General features: G+C 33.3%; 2 protein-coding genes and 1 long non-coding RNA gene across 3 annotated transcripts; 2 read left to right on the forward strand and 1 right to left on the reverse strand.

Annotated features, from left to right (window-relative positions):
• Positions 1–5,561: 5,561 nt before the first annotated feature.
• LOC138870630 (uncharacterized) lies at positions 5,562–6,136 on the forward strand. Its single transcript, XM_070148453.1, has 2 exons — positions 5,562–5,804; positions 5,846–6,136. Exons 1-2 carry the CDS (start codon positions 5,562–5,564, stop codon positions 6,134–6,136), a joined length of 534 nt encoding a protein of 177 aa, XP_070004554.1.
• Positions 6,137–7,453: 1,317 nt separating this feature from the next.
• LOC104228167 (uncharacterized) lies at positions 7,454–12,291 on the reverse strand. Its single transcript, XR_711275.2, has 4 exons — positions 11,936–12,291; positions 9,393–9,471; positions 8,106–8,205; positions 7,454–8,026 (listed from the first exon to the last, which is right to left on the reverse strand). It is a non-coding gene; the product is annotated as an uncharacterized lncRNA (long non-coding RNA).
• A 2,032-nt stretch (positions 12,292–14,323) lies between these two features.
• On the forward strand, positions 14,324–14,968 carry LOC138870631 (secreted RxLR effector protein 161-like). Its single transcript, XM_070148454.1, has 2 exons — positions 14,324–14,730; positions 14,839–14,968. Exons 1-2 carry the CDS (start codon positions 14,324–14,326, stop codon positions 14,966–14,968), a joined length of 537 nt encoding a protein of 178 aa, XP_070004555.1.
• The last annotated feature ends 2,040 nt before the right edge of the window (positions 14,969–17,008 follow it).

Genomic DNA, 17,008 nt, shown 5'->3' on the forward strand with positions numbered 1-17,008 from the left:
TTCAGGTATCATATGATTTGGAGAAGATATAGAAGAAAATAAGTCAAAAAGTGCTAAAAAAGGAAAAATGGACCATTACCAATGATTACCCTATGCGATCGCAAGAAACTGCACGCGATCGCAGAAGTCAACGATGGCAAAACTACGCAAACGTGTGTTAACCAGTGCGAACGTAAAGAAGAAAGCCTGGTCAGCGACTGGTCAACTGAGCTATGCGAACGCGTGACACTGTACGCGAACGCGTACCTTGGAGAAGTTACTCACCGCGAACGCAAGAGAACATACGCGAACGCATAGAATATTTTCTAGGTAGTTCTGGGCAAAAATGAAATTTTACGTTTTTAATCCCCAAAACCTTTTAATACACGACCTAGCAGATCTTTGGGATATCTTTTGGCTTATTTCAGCCTTAGGACTAGAGAGAACAAGGTTGAAAGCTAGGGTTTATACACTTATACCTAGATTTTGAAAATTTGAAGATTGTGGTTAAGAATTTCTTACTCCTTTGTACTCATTTCTTCATTTCCTTGCTTTGTATTGAATATCTAAGTGTGTAGTATTGTCTTCAACACTTGAATCTTGTTTATAAAAATAATCATATTTAAAGTGTCGATTAAATACCTTGTTGTGCTTATGTAATGAATGATTTTTATCCTTTTATGAAGTGAGTTATTGTTACTTTAATTATTCTTGTTCTTTAATGTTTCCAAAGGGTTTAGCTAACCCTAGGACTCACCCATTAACTCCGAATTAATTTTCGGAAAGATTATTGGGGTTGAGAAAGATTAATTAACAAGAACTTGAGGCTTTAACCCTCATTTTATAGATTCTACATAGGGATAGGATTGAACTACTTGTAGCCATAATCGGGTGTGCTTAATCTCTTAATTGTTTTAGGGATAATTCAATTAGGAAGTCTTGTTAGTCTTCGAAAGAAGATAATATAGAATTATTACCCGAGACTAATTAACATAAACTCGCTCATATTTGTAATATCGTGAAATACATTGGATCATTACTTGAGTGTAATTCCCGATGCATCCATACTTGATTGATCATTTTACTTGCTTTCTAGGTTAGTTAACATTTCCTCATTTAGGTATAAATATTTTCTCAACTCAATTCTAAGTGTTTGGCATTACATAATAAGTTATAATTCTCTTATATTCCTAATCGCCTACATATTATTCTCTGTGGGATTCGACCTCGACTTTTAGTTGGGTAAATTATATTGCATGTGATCGTGTCCATTTACTTTTTAATAGTGAATATGGACTTCATCAGTTGACCGAAACTCGCAAGATCTTGGATACCCATTCTTCAGTGTCCAACGCTCTTTAGAAAGGCACTGCGATGGCTTCAAAACATCAAAGGTCAAAAATAATCTGAGGCATAATACTAAGATAGAGTGACTCGAATACTCACGATTATGATTCCACTTTTCTAGGAAATGGACCTTGTAGTTGCATAAATAAAGTTGGTTGGAGCTACCAAGTATCTTTCAAACCATTAAAGGTCGAAGTCATCTCTGTTGTCAGATATCAGAGCCTTTGAACCTCGTTGCGCCATGTTGATTTCACCCTCTCGTTTGATCTTGGGGGAGTAAAGATGAAGAATATGTTGAAAGGAAAAATCAACGCCGGCCTTTTCTGCCAGGTGGCAGAGACTAGACACAGAATTCGGCAGCCACGTTATCAATGGGGAGAGGGAACCCTATAGTAAACGGATACATGAATATGAATGAGTGTCTAGGACGATGATGGTATGTCCTTCTGTCCGACTCTCATATCCACAATACGTTCGAACCTGGGGTAGGATGTCACTAGTAATAAGCATTGAATAGATGAATATGGGAGCATTTCGATCCCCTATCAAGTTCTCTTTGACATTAAAGTCATTTTTCTTCTTTAACTCCATGGGCACGATATCAGGGATTGTTTGTTAGGGATATAATATATATGCCCTAGATCCAATATCATATTTGATGATTTGAACATATTTTTTATTTGATATAAAATATATATGGCATTTGATATTCTTTTATCATAGTTATTATTAATTATTTGATTAACTTGATAAGGTCCTTGATTAAATTATTGAGATTTGACATTGTGATGGAGATCATGATAATGAGAGTCAAGTTTCTTATAATTTAATCTAAATTTGTTCTTGATCGTAGGATTATTAATTTGGACATTGGTAATCTGGTAAGATCAATATTTATGTGATCGTCTTTATAGGATAAAGATTAGTTGATCTCATTAACTAATTCGCATAGATAGATGATGCATATAAAGATATGATCATTGAACCGACTCATTGGATAATTCCTAATGGTTAGAATTACCATAAACTGTCAATAGGATATTCTCTTGAAGAATGTGATGTAAGAATTTCCTTTGACCTGAGATCGTCATAGTAATTGACAAGTTATTTATTGTGCTTTGATACTAGACACCTATGACCCTAGGGCGATAGTTGAAAGGATATTGGGTACGGTTAACTACTTGTAGAATTAGTGATTGATCCAAGATGGAATCTGTCAACTCTTGGTAATGAGTTTAAGCTTCATGTTGTCATAAATTATAAATGACCAAACTAAGACCTTGACCAGGGCAATTGAATGAAAGAAGAAATGAGTTTCTTAGGTCATTCAATGGTCGATTTTATTTGACATGAACACATAGTTGGTTGCCTATTGGATTTGACAGTTGAACCATATTCTAGGGTGATCCAGAGCTATAAGGACATAAGGAATTACTACATTATTCTTCTACTGGTTCTTGAGAGTAAATTGTATACTTCATGTTATCCGGTCATTAAGGAGTGTTGCTAGACGCCACCCTTGATTAGTATATTGATGTGATCAATTTACTACCGATTTAGTAATGAACCTATGGGGTCACACACTAACGAGGGTTCTGATCTTTGCTAAAGGATTAATTGCTTTATTATTTAGTAATTAAATTAAAGAATTTAATTAGTCAAATAAATTTAGTTATTAGTCCAAATGAAATATTATTATATTCTTTGCTAGCACAGAGGATATAATTAATATTGTGAACAAATTAAAGTTTTCTATTTGGAATAGAAAATTAAATAATATATCTTGGTTGAAATAAATATTGGTATCATATATATATATATATATATATATATATATATATATATATATATATATATATATATATATATATATATATGTATGTATGTATGTATGTATGTATGTATGTATGTATGTATATATTAATATTAAGTTGCATATATAATATGATTAGTTAGTTCTATAATCTAATTTAGAATTGGATTAGAAAATAACGTGTGGCTTTCATGAAACCCATTTGAAATGGGATTAAGTTTTCCTACAGGAAAATAATAATCCAATTATGAATTGGATTAACAATTGAAAGTCCATAAGGACTAACCACGCCTGCCGAAAATTCTTTTAATTGGAATTGAAGTTTATTCTACGACAGAAATCCTATTAATATTGTGAATTGGTTTTCACACTCATCATGCATATATGAAAGTGTTTGTACCTTTACTATATAAAACAAAATTGTAAAGAATGAAAAAGGTCCAATTATTATGTGAATTGGTTTTCACACTCATCATGCATATACCTTTACTATATAAGGCAAAATTGTAAAGAAAGAAAAGGTCTAATTATTATGTGAATTGGTTTTCATACTCATCATGCATATATGGAATGTGATTGTACCTCTACTATATTGTAATGAAAGAAAAAAAAAATCCGTACTTGTTAAGACAAGTCTGTCTTTTTGCCCAAACCGTATAGGAAAAAGTTGGCAACTTATATGTATAAATATCATTCAAAATAAAGTGTTAAGACACTTAATTTTTGGGGAGTGAGACAACAAGAGATATATTTGACAAAGTAATTACTTTCTTTGTCAAGAAGTTGGTTGGAAGTTTTGAGAAAAATTCCAGCACACAATTTATTCAATTTGTTCGCGGGTTTTAATTGATCAAAGAGTTGATAGCAAAGAATCGATCTCGGTGTGGATACGCATAGAGTCTTCGCACAATCGAAGAAAAATTTTAAAACGAGACTTTCTTCACCCGGTACGTCTTAGATCCGATCTTTGACATATAAATAAATTTAAACACGAAAAGTTCTGTCTAGGATTGTTATTATCTTTCGCTGCGTGTTACGAACACATATATGCAATCTACAAGTGGTATCAGAGCAAGGTTTATTGTATCTAAAATTTATTTACGAAATATTTTAATATTATATTTGAAGAGTTCAAACCATAATACATGTGTCTTGTGCAATAGTCAAATCGTTTGAATGTTGATATTATTTTATTGTGGATAAAAAATGCAGTCATATAATTATTGAGATAGTTCATAACTTGAATTTAAAATTTTGTATTAGATACAATGAGAATCTATAATAGGTTACATGATTCTATTGTTAATTTTTAATTGTTATTAGTTCATGAGATGTTAATTAATAATAATATTCTAGCAAGAATTCTTTTTATGTGATATATAAGATAAACATGTTAGAGGATGTTGAATTTCGTTTTTATGTCATGTGCTTGTTCATTACATAATTTTGAATTATTTATTACATGTGATATAAATTAATTTAGGACTAAGCATGTAGACAACCTGAACTAAATTCACATACTATAAAAGATTTGATCTCCGTGTTATTAAAAATTGTTTTAGTAACAATTTCCTCTTACTAAAATTTGAGTTCTTAAATAATAAAATATAAGATATTTTATTATAGAGCTATCCATCAAGGTAAATAATTTTATTTATTTCTTGTTTATAAGGAGCGGCCTGACTACCAGGAGACTTATAGTTCGAGAATATGTTAAAATTATTTATTGCATTAGATGTATGGATTGAAAGAATTATTCAATTTTACACTAGACGCCTGGACTACCGGGGGAAGTATAAAATTTAATAAGTTCTTTGTTGTCATGATGGTTGAACTCAACTATACCAATAGGATCGACCTGACTATCAGGGGACTATTTGACATAGAGCTATTTAAGAAAGTTGTATAGAGATACAATTGGTAAGAGTACCTACCTTTAAAATATATGTGAGAAATGACTTGACATCCAAGGGGCTCATACATATTGTTAAATTTCTTTACTCCACTAACAGAAATAAAGATTTCGTAAACTATAATGAGGGCAAATAGTTTAAAATAATTAGTGGAAATATCATATAGATAAAAGTCCATGTCTTTATGATATATGCAAATATGTTCTTATATTATTGCCTTTTCTTTTCTATATTTTAGATTTCTCAATATGTCTACTATATCACTACGTGGAATACTTGAGACCAACAAGTTGGTAGGACCAAACTTTGATGATTGGTACAGAAATTTGAGAATTGTTCTCATGCATGAAAAACTTATTCATGTGATCGATAAGCCTGCCAAGGAAGTCCCAGATGAGAATGATGATGATGCCACCAAGATTTATCAGAAATACTTGGAAGAATGTCTTACTACCAAATGCATCATTCTCGCTTCTATGAATTCTGAACTATAGAGAAAACATCAGGATATGGATCCAACTGCAATCATTGAACATCTTAAGAAGTTGTTTGGTACACAAAGCAGGACAGCTAGATACCAGCTATCTAAGGCTTTATTTGGATCCAAATTAACTGGAAACTCTCCAGTTGGACCCTATGTCAATCGTATGATTGATCTTATTGAAGAACTTGAGAAATTGGGGTGCAAACTGGGTAAAGAGCTTTCTCAAGATTTGATCTTACAGTCACTATCAGAATCCTTTTCACAATTTGTTATTAATTTCAATATGAATAAAATGGATTGTGATCTTAGATGCTCAACAAGTTGATTGATTATGAGAATCAACTTGCATCTGAGAAGAAGAAAAGAATTGTCATGTTTGTTGGAAACTCTTCTAAGAAGAAGGGTAAGAGTAAAATTAAACCCAAGAAGAAACCTATTGCGCCTAAGGGTGGTGTGACCAAACCCAAAGGAAAAAGAGGCAAAGCTGACCAATCTGACGCTGAATGTTTCTACTGTAAGAAGATAGGACATTGGAAGAGAAATTGCCTGGAGTATCTTACAACTCTAAATGATAAGAAACAAGGGGTTCCAAATAAGTAGAAGGTTGAAGAAAGGAGAAATTAATCTACAAGTTGGAAATGGTGCAAAAGTTGTGGCCATAGCTGTAGGGTTAATTTCTTTAATAATGCCTACGAGCAAAGTACTTATGTTGGATGATTGTTATTACGTTCCTAAATTTGTTTCGAACATAATTTCAGCTTCTATGTTAGATAAATGTGGTTTTCACATAAATATAGGCAATGGTATTTGCTCTATTTCTTATGGTGATAATTTATATGTGAGTGGCTATCTCCAACATGATGTTTATGTCTTACCTAATGTGAATTCTAATTCAATTATGCATGTTTCAAGTCTTAAGAGAAAAAGAGATGATCAAGTAAATCATACATACCTTTGGCATTGTAGGCTTGGTCACATTAGAGAGAAAATAATTAACAAGTTGTACAAGGAAGGGTACCTTGACAAATATGATTTTGAATCATATCTGACTTGTGAATCTTGTCTCAAAGGAAAAATGACCAAATCTTCATTTACTGGAAGTGGAGAAAGAACTACTGAATTATTGGGACTAATTCATACAGATGTTTGTGGGCCCATGAAAATTCAAGCTAGAGGTGAATATTCTTACTTCATCACTTTCACTGATGATATGTCAAGATATGGATTTGTGTATCTTATGAAACACAAATCTGAATCTTTTGAAATGTTCAAAAGGTTCCGTAGTGAAGTTGAAAAACAGACGGGTAAAAGTATCAAGGTACTAAGGTCTGATAGAGGTGGAGAATATCTTAGTGAAGATTTTACTAAGTATCTCAAAGAGACACTACAAAAAATAGCGTTTAGCGACGGCCGCATTCCGTCGCTAAATCAATGTATTCCGTCGCTAAAGTTGTTTAGCGACGGAATAGCGATAGATTCAAGTTGGTCCCTAAAATGCTCGTTTCTAGGCTTATAGCGACGGAAAACACCAATCCGTCGCAGAACTAGCGATGGATTAGCGACGACATGTTTCTGTAGCAAAGTTTAGCGAGGGAACTATCTGTCGCTATATAGCTTGTTTCTGTCGCTATTTTGACGCCTTTCGTTGCTGCAATACATAATAAAATTCGTCATTTGTTCTTATAGCGACGAAATTGTCCGTCGCTAGCCATGTTATAGCTAATTGTCCCTGCTTTTTGCAACAAAACCTTTTGTCGCCAATTCGTCGCAAAATTTAATTTTACGTGATAATTTTAGCTACGGAACGTATCCGTCGCTAATTTATTTTTACTATATTGCTGATTTTTAAAATTCTTTTTATTTATTATTTTAAATACACTTTGTTCAAGCATATTACATAAAAGCTATTAAATACACTTAATAAAAAGTCACTGATATTAATATAAATTAACAATATATTCAACAAGATCCAAAATATATAGCATAATGCATATAACAGTATCATTAAGTACACAATATCCACAAGGACCAACAATAATGTCCAAACAAAGTAAGTTAACTATGCTAGGCTGGAGAGTTACGGTCATCATCAGAACTCAATGCATGAACCTCATCAATGTTAGCAGCAGAAGATGTTGGAACTGTAGGTGCCAGATCAGTATTTGGCTTATGCGAGGGTAAGGAAACTAATTCGCGTACCCGCTCAACGATTACAGGAACTATATGATCTATCAGTGTAGGAATCAATCGCATCACTAACTCATCCAGATACCCTGTCGGTGTTGATTGAGAATTTGGAGGTGTTGTTGACGATGTAGCATCAGATCCAAAAGAGCCATGAAGATTTGGCCCGTAGTAGCATTTTGCTTGCGATCCAAGACCATATACTCTTCTTTTCTTTTCTCCTCCCACGACTTGATAATATACTTTACACTGATCAATACCAGATTGAGTTTGTGTTTGTTGTTGTAATTTCTCCTGATATTTTTCCTGTATAAGAGTTAATAAGAACATTCAATCAAAATGAAAAAACTATATGAAAGTAAAGTCAATTAAAAAGTTATCTTACATGTACGATTCAGGGCAACAAAAGATGTTCCATCATTACCATGTGTATGGACGTGCAAATGCAACACACTTGGTGTTGGATCTCGACCCTTTTTAATAGCCTACACAAAAGTTATTCAATTAAGAAGATAGAGCAACTAAAGGGTATAGTTGGGCAATTAGGAACTAATAGCAACAATAATACTCTAGGAACAATCCATATTCTAGTTAGGGATTGCAACTATATGTGGAACTACATGGACGACAATTAACCAATGAAATTATTCCTGGTAGGACAAGCAACCAATGAAACTGACCATCAAATGACCCCATTGAGGAATTGCCAAAATAAGTATCAGTAATTCATTGAGAGATATCCAGAAAGCAGGCAAAATTCCAAAACACTAGAAAGGCCAAAATGATGTAGCTATTAGACTGAACCTATGCTGATAGAGTTGCAAAACATTGTTGTATAACTAGGCTAAGACCATTAAAAAAGAAAAGAGTTGGGTAAATAACTTTGTTCCTATGATGTATTTAGTAGAACAAGGGGATTATGTATGCTGATTATTATAGCCAAGAGGCACAGAATATGAAAAATGTATTTAAGAGGTTTAGCTAATCTTTTGTGCCTATTTATTTCAGTCACAGATGAAGAAGAGAAGCAAGGAAACATTGAAAAAGGCACATATGCATGCTAAAGCTAAAGTAAGGAAAACAGAACAACTAGAGAAGACCTGGAACATGGGTTCAGCTTCAGCAATAGTCATCAATGGAGAGAAACTAATACTTGCAAATATGGGTGAATACAAAGTAGTAGCATGCAAAGACGGCAAAGCTTTCGAAATCAACAGAAGGCAGCAACATACAACAAAGTCACATTGGTCACATAAATTATTTCCAGGTCACAACATGCAAAAACGGTTCTCTAAGGAAGACCTGGAAACATATGGAGCTTTGTATGAGAAATCTGGTTTCCAGACTGCATTGCAGGTTCCATATAGGTACAACAACAATCTATGTCTATTTGAGCCGTAAAGTCCCTTTTATGCCAGCTTTTTCTCTATTTCACACACAGTTGTTATATACAGCAGACCAACAAAGGATTTTATTTTGATGTCATTTACAACAGTGGTGAGGAAGAGGCAGACTTAAGAAAGGTGAGGATGGCTGCGCTACCTCGACCTCTACCTCGAGGCATATCTATAAAATAAATAAATAAAAGAAGGATATGAAACAATGCAAAGAGACACTATAAATTGATACAAAGAGACTATTTTAATGCTAGTAAGAGCACTATAAAAATAACCTGAGTAGTATAAAAATAAAGTGAGAATCTCTTCCAATTGCTCCTTTTCTTGGCCTGCAATGGGCTGCTCCAACTTAACCTGAGCAGTATAAAAATAAAGTGAGAATCTCTTGTATGAAAATATGTTTATGAGCTCTTATAAGAACAACAGAATAACTAAGTACATGGAAACAAATGAACCATTAACAGAAGCAAGAACAAACAAGTTCAACTATTAACAGCATAAATTTATTAGAATAAAACAGAATAACTTTAATTGAGGATGACTATTTTAATGCTAGTAATGGCACTATCAGATGTACAAACATTAAGAAAAATAAAGAATCAGATGTCCACTTTTTTACTAATATTAAAAAAACAATCAAAATGAAGAACATACAGAAATCTAAATAACAGAAAGTTAACCATAAGATTTCTTCAGTTAAATGACTAAGCCTTTCCTTGTTTAATAAGACATCAGAATGCTTTCTAAAATGAATAACAAGTTGACATCAGAATAAGCTGAGAATTACTAACACCCCAATCTTGGAATGAAAACAAATCTTGGAATGCTCAGTTCCTTTCTTTGACCAAAATAAGAACCTTAAATAGACAAATGAAATGCTATATATTGATGATTACATAAGTAAAAACTGATACCAATTAGAATGCCCTAAAATGTAATTTATAAACTTTTCTGCACTCTCTTGCTTCATAGAAAAGTTGTCTAAATATATTAAATAAGAAAAGAGATCCCCACGGGACAGAAAAGTTGAGATTAGGCAGGCAAACTTGTTTCAAGGGAAAGGAATTAAGTATAAAGAGACAATAACCATTCTATAAAAACTTTGTTCTCTAATTATTTTCTTTAATTAAGAGTATGTAGCTGATTTGCAACTCGTAAAGTTCCAAATCAACATGTCTTCTGGACCTTTAGTTGCTGCTTAATAAAAAAAGCTAAATTCTAAAGTATATGCTAATAGCCTAATAATATACCTCCTTAAAAATTCCAATGAATGTCTTAGGTAAATATTCCAAAGTACTCAAGAAACGTATTTCAAAGTTGTCCGATATTTCATATCAAAAAAAGAAGAGAAAAATGATATACTAAATTAAACCAGCTGCTTTAATACAAACTTCCATCAAATTGCATATTATAAGGTCAAAATTGTTTCAAGATCCATATCTATAAAGCATAAAATAAAAAAGATGCTTAAAACACATTTCTTCAGTACTGATTCCAGACACCAAATATGCAGTTAACATAAGATTCTTATAAGATAAGCAACAAACTTTATACATATGCTTTTTTATAAACAAAACTCTAAATAAGTACAAGAGATTCCTTCTTGATAGCTGAACTTTTATTTCATTTACATATATAGGATCGGAAGAACTCATTATCCACATATATGTACAGTCTCAGATTCTTGATTCTCCTCTACAAGATAAAATCAAGGACTAAAAAGGTAAGTTTTAGACCTCAAATGGCAAAGGTCCCAAGTGTATGTACAGCACAGCCAGGGGTGGAAGGAGGTTTACGACCCCCTTTGCCAGAAAATTACATTATACATATAAGACAAAAAGTGGCTACTCTGTACCAGATGGTAGTTGGGAGACAGATGCTTTGCTACAATACATGGTGGTGAACAAGTGTTGGTAATATTTGTACTCATGATGGTGATCAGGTATTTGGATGCAAATGGAATCTGCTATGATTCTCAACTCATTGGCATGGGATCTAGCTAGAAGATGTAAAGAGAAAAACTACACATAAAAAAACAGTAATGCTATGAACATCACCCATATTAGAACTAGGAAAACTACTGAAATTACAAGAGCTTGTGTTGGTGCATGCAACAACACTCTAGGGCCCGAGCAGTACCCCTTGTAGTGAAGTTGAATCCACAGCAAAGGTCAATGACCATTGATCTTAGTTCCTCCATAGAGGTTTGAACAAAAATATTCAACTTAATGCTCAACCAAACAGTCTAGACAAACAGACTCAACCAAACAGTCTGGCCAAACAGACTCAACCAAACAGTCTGGCCAAACAGACTCAACCAATTATCACAAGCTTTTTAAAACACAGAGAGTCCAAGATAATGCCTCAAATCATATAAAAATTATAACATTCAAAGAACTCAGTCAAGAAAAACATAGGCAACACAAGATAATATACCAGGTCACAAGACAACATTTGAGATTGAAGCACTCATTTAGGCAATATGACATAAACAATCAGAACACTAGAAAATACTTCAGATTTCAAGTACTCTCAGTAAAGTAGTCTCAGTTAAGAGGCACATGGTACAAAAAATTATCTCACGATTTAGAATTTTCAGCTCAAAATACAGAGATGAACAAACAATTTAACCAACAGAACCCACAAACTCAACATTTCAGAAAATTTTAAGAAGTAAGAAAGTAATGAACAATAAAGAACATTCAGCACTTTCTACTAACAGAAAATTGAACCTCTCACTGACTTCAGTTTTAGAAAAGTTGAACAATGATTCTCGCCCAGATCCACAAGACAGGAATGAAATCACAAAGAAGCTTACCCTTTCGCCTGAGAATCTTGCGGAGCAGCAACATACGACTTCGAATAACCCTAGATTCACGCCCAATTTTTTGTATTTGAAGAAAACAATTCACATTATTAGAGAGTAGTGAAGGAGTCTCATAGAGAGGAGAGAAAGGGGGTGTTTGCCCTAATTGTTCGAAAGACTGTCTTTTAACAAGTTACCTATCTTTAGACAGAACATTAGCGACGGAATTAGCGATGGATCGAATTCTGTCGCTCAAAATGACTAATGAAATTTTCGGAACTAGATTTTAGCAACAGATCTAGCGACGGAACAGAATTTTGTCGCTAATATTATCTAAATGAAGCTTTATCTTAAAGAAACTAGCGACGAAAATTTTGTCGCAATCACCTTTGTAATGTCTTGATAAATAAAATGAATGCAGCGACGGAGTTTTTGACGTTAAAGCCGTCGCTAGATTGTAATAAATTTTGTCGCCACACTTTCGTCGTTAATTTTGTAGGTAAAATAAGGCGGTAATATTTAGCGCCAATTTTAGCAATGAATATTAGGTTTTGTCGCGAATCCGTCGCTATATTTGATACAAATTCTTTTGATAGCTTATTTGGCGACAAAATACAAAATGCGTTGCTAATCCGTCATTATGTAGCTAGGGATTATCTCTTGTCGCTAAATTCCGTCGCTAAACACTGTTTTTTTTGTAGTGAGAATGGGATTCTCTCATAGTGGACACCTCCAGTAACACCACAACATAATGGTGTGTCTGAAAGGAGAAATCGAACCTTATTAGATATGGTGAGATCTATGATGGGGTTCACTGATCTTCCAATAAATTTATGGGCATATGCTTTGGAAGCAGCAACATACTTACTAAATAAAGTTCACACTAAGTCAGTCTCTACAACACCATATGAGAAATGGAAAGGATATAAGCCTAACCTTAAACATATTAAAGTTTGGGGTTGTCCAGCTTATGTTAAGAGATTGCAGTCTGATAAACTTGACTCAAGATCTGATAAGTGTAGGTTCATTGGGTACCCCAAGGAAACAATGAGATATTATTTCTATCACCCTTCTGACCATAAAGTGTTTGTGGACAGAGGAGCAACCTTTTTGGAAAGGGAATTTCTATTAGAAGAAAATTATAATGGAGAAATAGAACTTGATGAAGTTCAAAAAACTAATGAATCAACACAATATAAAGATCATGAGACCCAAGTTGAAGAACTTTTATTGGATGTTTTGAAGTTGTCATATTCAATGGTTGAAGTTCAAGTACTAAATGAAGTTCAAGAACAGGTTAATTAATAAACCAGTTCCAAACCAAATTGATCAATAACCAAATCCAACACAAGGTGAAAAGGTTGTACACATACCTCTTAGAAGGTCTACACGAGAAAGTCATATACCAACTAGATTAAATTTATTGGTACAAGATGATGTATCAAATGAGGTTGATCATAATGATGATGACCCTAAGACATATGAAGAGGCTATACAAAGTTTCGATTATAAGAAGTGGCAGAAGGCCATGGAATCTGAAATGGAATCCATGAAGGAAAATAAAGTATGGACTTTAGTTGAACCTTCAAAGGATATAAAACCTATAGGCTGTAAATGGGTTTTAAGAAAAAGATTGGAGCAGACGGAAAGGTGGAGACCTACAAAGCCCGTCTTGTTGCCAAGGGATATCGTCAGAAAGAAGGAGTCGACTATGACGAGACTTTCTCTCCCGTGGCAATGCTCAAATCTATTCGGATTTTGCTTGCTATAGCAGCATACTATAATTATGAAATATGACAAATGGATGTGAAAACAACTTTCCTTAATGGTGAGCTAGAAGAGGATGTGTACATGACACAACCTGAAGGTTTCACATCTTCAACTGATCATAATAAAATTTGTAAGCTATAAAGATCCATTTATGGACTAAAGCAAGCTTCTCAAAGTTGGAATATTCGCTTTAACAAGACAATTGAAAAGTTCAATTTTGTTAAAAGCGAAGAAGAACCTTGTGTGTACAAAAAGGTTAGTGAGAGCACAATTATATTCTTAGTGTTATATGTTGATGATATATTGCTCATAAGGAATGACATACCAGCATTGCAAAGTACCAAGATTTGGCTATCTAAACAGTTCTCCATGAAAGACTTGGGAGAAACAGCTTATATATTGGGAATAAAGATCTATAGAGATAGATCTAGGAAGCTGCTTGGACTTTCCCAGTCTTTGTACATTGATACCATCTTAAAGAGGTATAATATGGATAATTCCAAAAGAGGCTATCTACCGATAGGCACTGGAATTACTCTCAGTAGGGAGGATTGTCCTAAAACACTTGAAGAGAGAGAACGCATGAGTATGATCCCATACGCTAGTGCAGTGGGAGCTATCATGTATACCATGACATGTACACATCCTGATGTGGCTTATGCACTTGAAGTGACTAGCCGTTATCAGGCAAATCCTGGTGAGGAACATTGGAAAGTGGTGAAAACCATTCTTAAGTACTTAAGAAGGACTAAAGACCAATTCCTCATTTATGAAGATTCTGAGTTGAAACTTGAAGGTTATACTGATGCAAGTTTCTCTTCAGATAGGGATGATAGCAAATCTATTTCTGGTTATGTATTTACCTTAAATAGTGGTGCAGTGAGTTGGAAAAGTTCCAAACAAGCTACAGTAGCTGATTCAATAACTGAAGCAGAATATATAGCAGCTAGTGAGGCTGCTAAGGAAGCTGTATGGATGAAAAAGTTCTTAGCTGAACTTGGTGTGGTTCCTTTAATAGAAGGTGCGGTTCCACTATTGTGTGACAATACTGGAGCCATTGCTCAAGCAAAAGAACCAAGATCGCACCAAAAGTCCAAACACGTTCTGTGAAGGTATCACTTGATAAGAGAGATCATTGAACGTAGAGACGTGGAGATTCAAAAAGTTGATGGAAAGGAAAATGCAGCAGACCCATTCACTAAAGCTCTTGGTGCAAAGGATTTTGACAAGCACAAGTGGAAATTGGGGATGAAGTACAAGAGCGATTGGCTCTAGTGCAAGTGGGAGATTGTTAGGGATATAGTATATATGCCCTAGATCCAATATCATTGATGATTTGAACATATTTTTTATTTGATATAAAATATATATGACATTTGATATTCTTTTATCATAGCTATTATTAATTATTTGATTAACTTGATAAGGTCCTTGATTAAATTATTGAGATTTGACATTGTGATGGAGATCATGATAATGAGAGTCAAGTTTCTTATAATTTAATCTAAATTTGTTCTTAATCGTAAGATTATTAATTTGGACATTGGTAATCTGGTAAGATCAATATTTATGTGATCGTCTTTATTGGATAAAGATTAGTTGATCTCATTAACTAATTCACATAGATAGATGATGCATATAAAGATATGATCATTGAACCGACTCATTAGTTAATTCCTAATGGTTAAATTACCATAAACTGTCAATAGGATATTCTCTTGAAGAATGTGATGTAAGAATTTTCTTTGACCTGAGATCGTCATAGTAATTGACAAGTTATTTATTATGCTTTGATACTAGACACCTATGGCCCTAGGGCGATAGTTGAAAGGATATTGGGTACGGTTAACTACTTGTAGAATTAGTGATTGATCCAAGATGGAATTTGTCAACTCTTGGTAATGAGTTTAAGCTTCATGTTGTCATGAATTATAAACGACCAAACTAAGATCTTGGCCAGGGCAATTGAATGAAAGAAGAAATGAGTTTCTTAGGTCATTCAATGGCCGATTATATTTGACATGAACACATAGTTGGTTGCCTATTTGGATTTGACAGTTGAACCATATCCTAGGGTGATCTAGAGCTATAACGACAGAAGGAATTACTACATTATTTTTCTACTGGTTCTTGAGAGTAAATTGTATACTTCATACTATCCGGTCATTAAGGAGTGTTGCTAGACGCCACCCTTGATTAGTATATTGATGTGATCAATTTACTACCGGTTTAGTAATGAACCTATGGGGTCACACACTAACGAGAGTTCTGATCTTTGCTAAAGGATTAATTGCTTTATTATTTGGTAATTAAATTAAAGAATTTAATTAGTCAAATAAATTTAGTTATTAGTCCAAATGAAATATTATTATATTCTTTGCTAGCACAAAGGATATAATTAATATTGTGAACAAATTGAAGTTTTCTATTTGGAATAGAAAATTAAATAATATATATTGGTTGAAATAAATAATGGTATCATATATATATATTAATATTAAGTTGCATATATAATATGATTAGTTAGTTCTATAATCTAATTTAGAATTGGATTAGAAAATAACGTGTGGCTTTCATGAAACCCATTTGAAATAGGATTAAGTTTTCCTACAGGAAAATAATAATCCAATTATGAATTGGATTAACAATTGAAAGTCCATAAGGACTAACCACGCCTGCCGAAAATTCTTTTGATTGGAATTGAAGTTTATCCTACGGCAAAAATCCTATTAATATTGTGAATTGGTTTTCACACTCATCATGCATATATGAAAGTGTTTATACCTTTACTATATAAAATAAAATTGTAAAGAATGAAAAAGATCCAATTATTATGTGAATTGGTTTTCACATTCATCATGCATATACCTTTACTATATAAGACAAAATTGTAAAGAAAGAAAAGGTCCAATTATTATGTAAATTGGTTTTCATACTCATCATGCATATATGGAATGTGATTGTACCTCTACTATATTGTAATGAAAGAAAAAAAAATTCTGTACTTGTTAAGAGAAGTCTGTTTTTTTGCCCAAACCGTATAGGAAAAAGTTGGCAACTTATATGTATAAATATCATTCAAAATAAAGTGTTAAGACACTTAATTTTTCGGGAGTGAGACAACAAGAGATATATTTGACAAAGTAATTACTTTCTTTGTCAAGAAGTTGGCTGGAAGTTTTGAGAAAAATTCCAGCACACAATTTATTCAATTTGTTCGCAGGTTTTAATTGATCAAAGAGTTGATAGCAAAGAGTTGATAGCAAAGAATCGATATCGGTGTGGATACGCATAGAGTCTTCGCACAATCGAAGA

The sequence above is a fragment of the Nicotiana sylvestris genome, chromosome 6 (genome assembly GCF_000393655.2).
Source record: "Nicotiana sylvestris chromosome 6, ASM39365v2, whole genome shotgun sequence".
Taxonomy (NCBI): Eukaryota; Viridiplantae; Streptophyta; class Magnoliopsida; order Solanales; family Solanaceae; genus Nicotiana; species Nicotiana sylvestris.

Coding starts and splice junctions, on each gene's coding strand:
- LOC138870630 (XM_070148453.1), top strand. CDS start 5,562: ATGGATCCAACTGCAATCATTGAACATCTTAAGAAGTTGTTTGGTACA. Junction 5,805..5,845: donor CAGAATCCTTTTCACAATTT/GTTATTAATTTC, acceptor TTGTGATCTTAG/ATGCTCAACAAGTTGATTGA.
- LOC138870631 (XM_070148454.1), top strand. CDS start 14,324: ATGACATGTACACATCCTGATGTGGCTTATGCACTTGAAGTGACTAGC. Junction 14,731..14,838: donor GAAGGTGCGGTTCCACTATT/GTGTGACAATAC, acceptor CATTGAACGTAG/AGACGTGGAGATTCAAAAAG.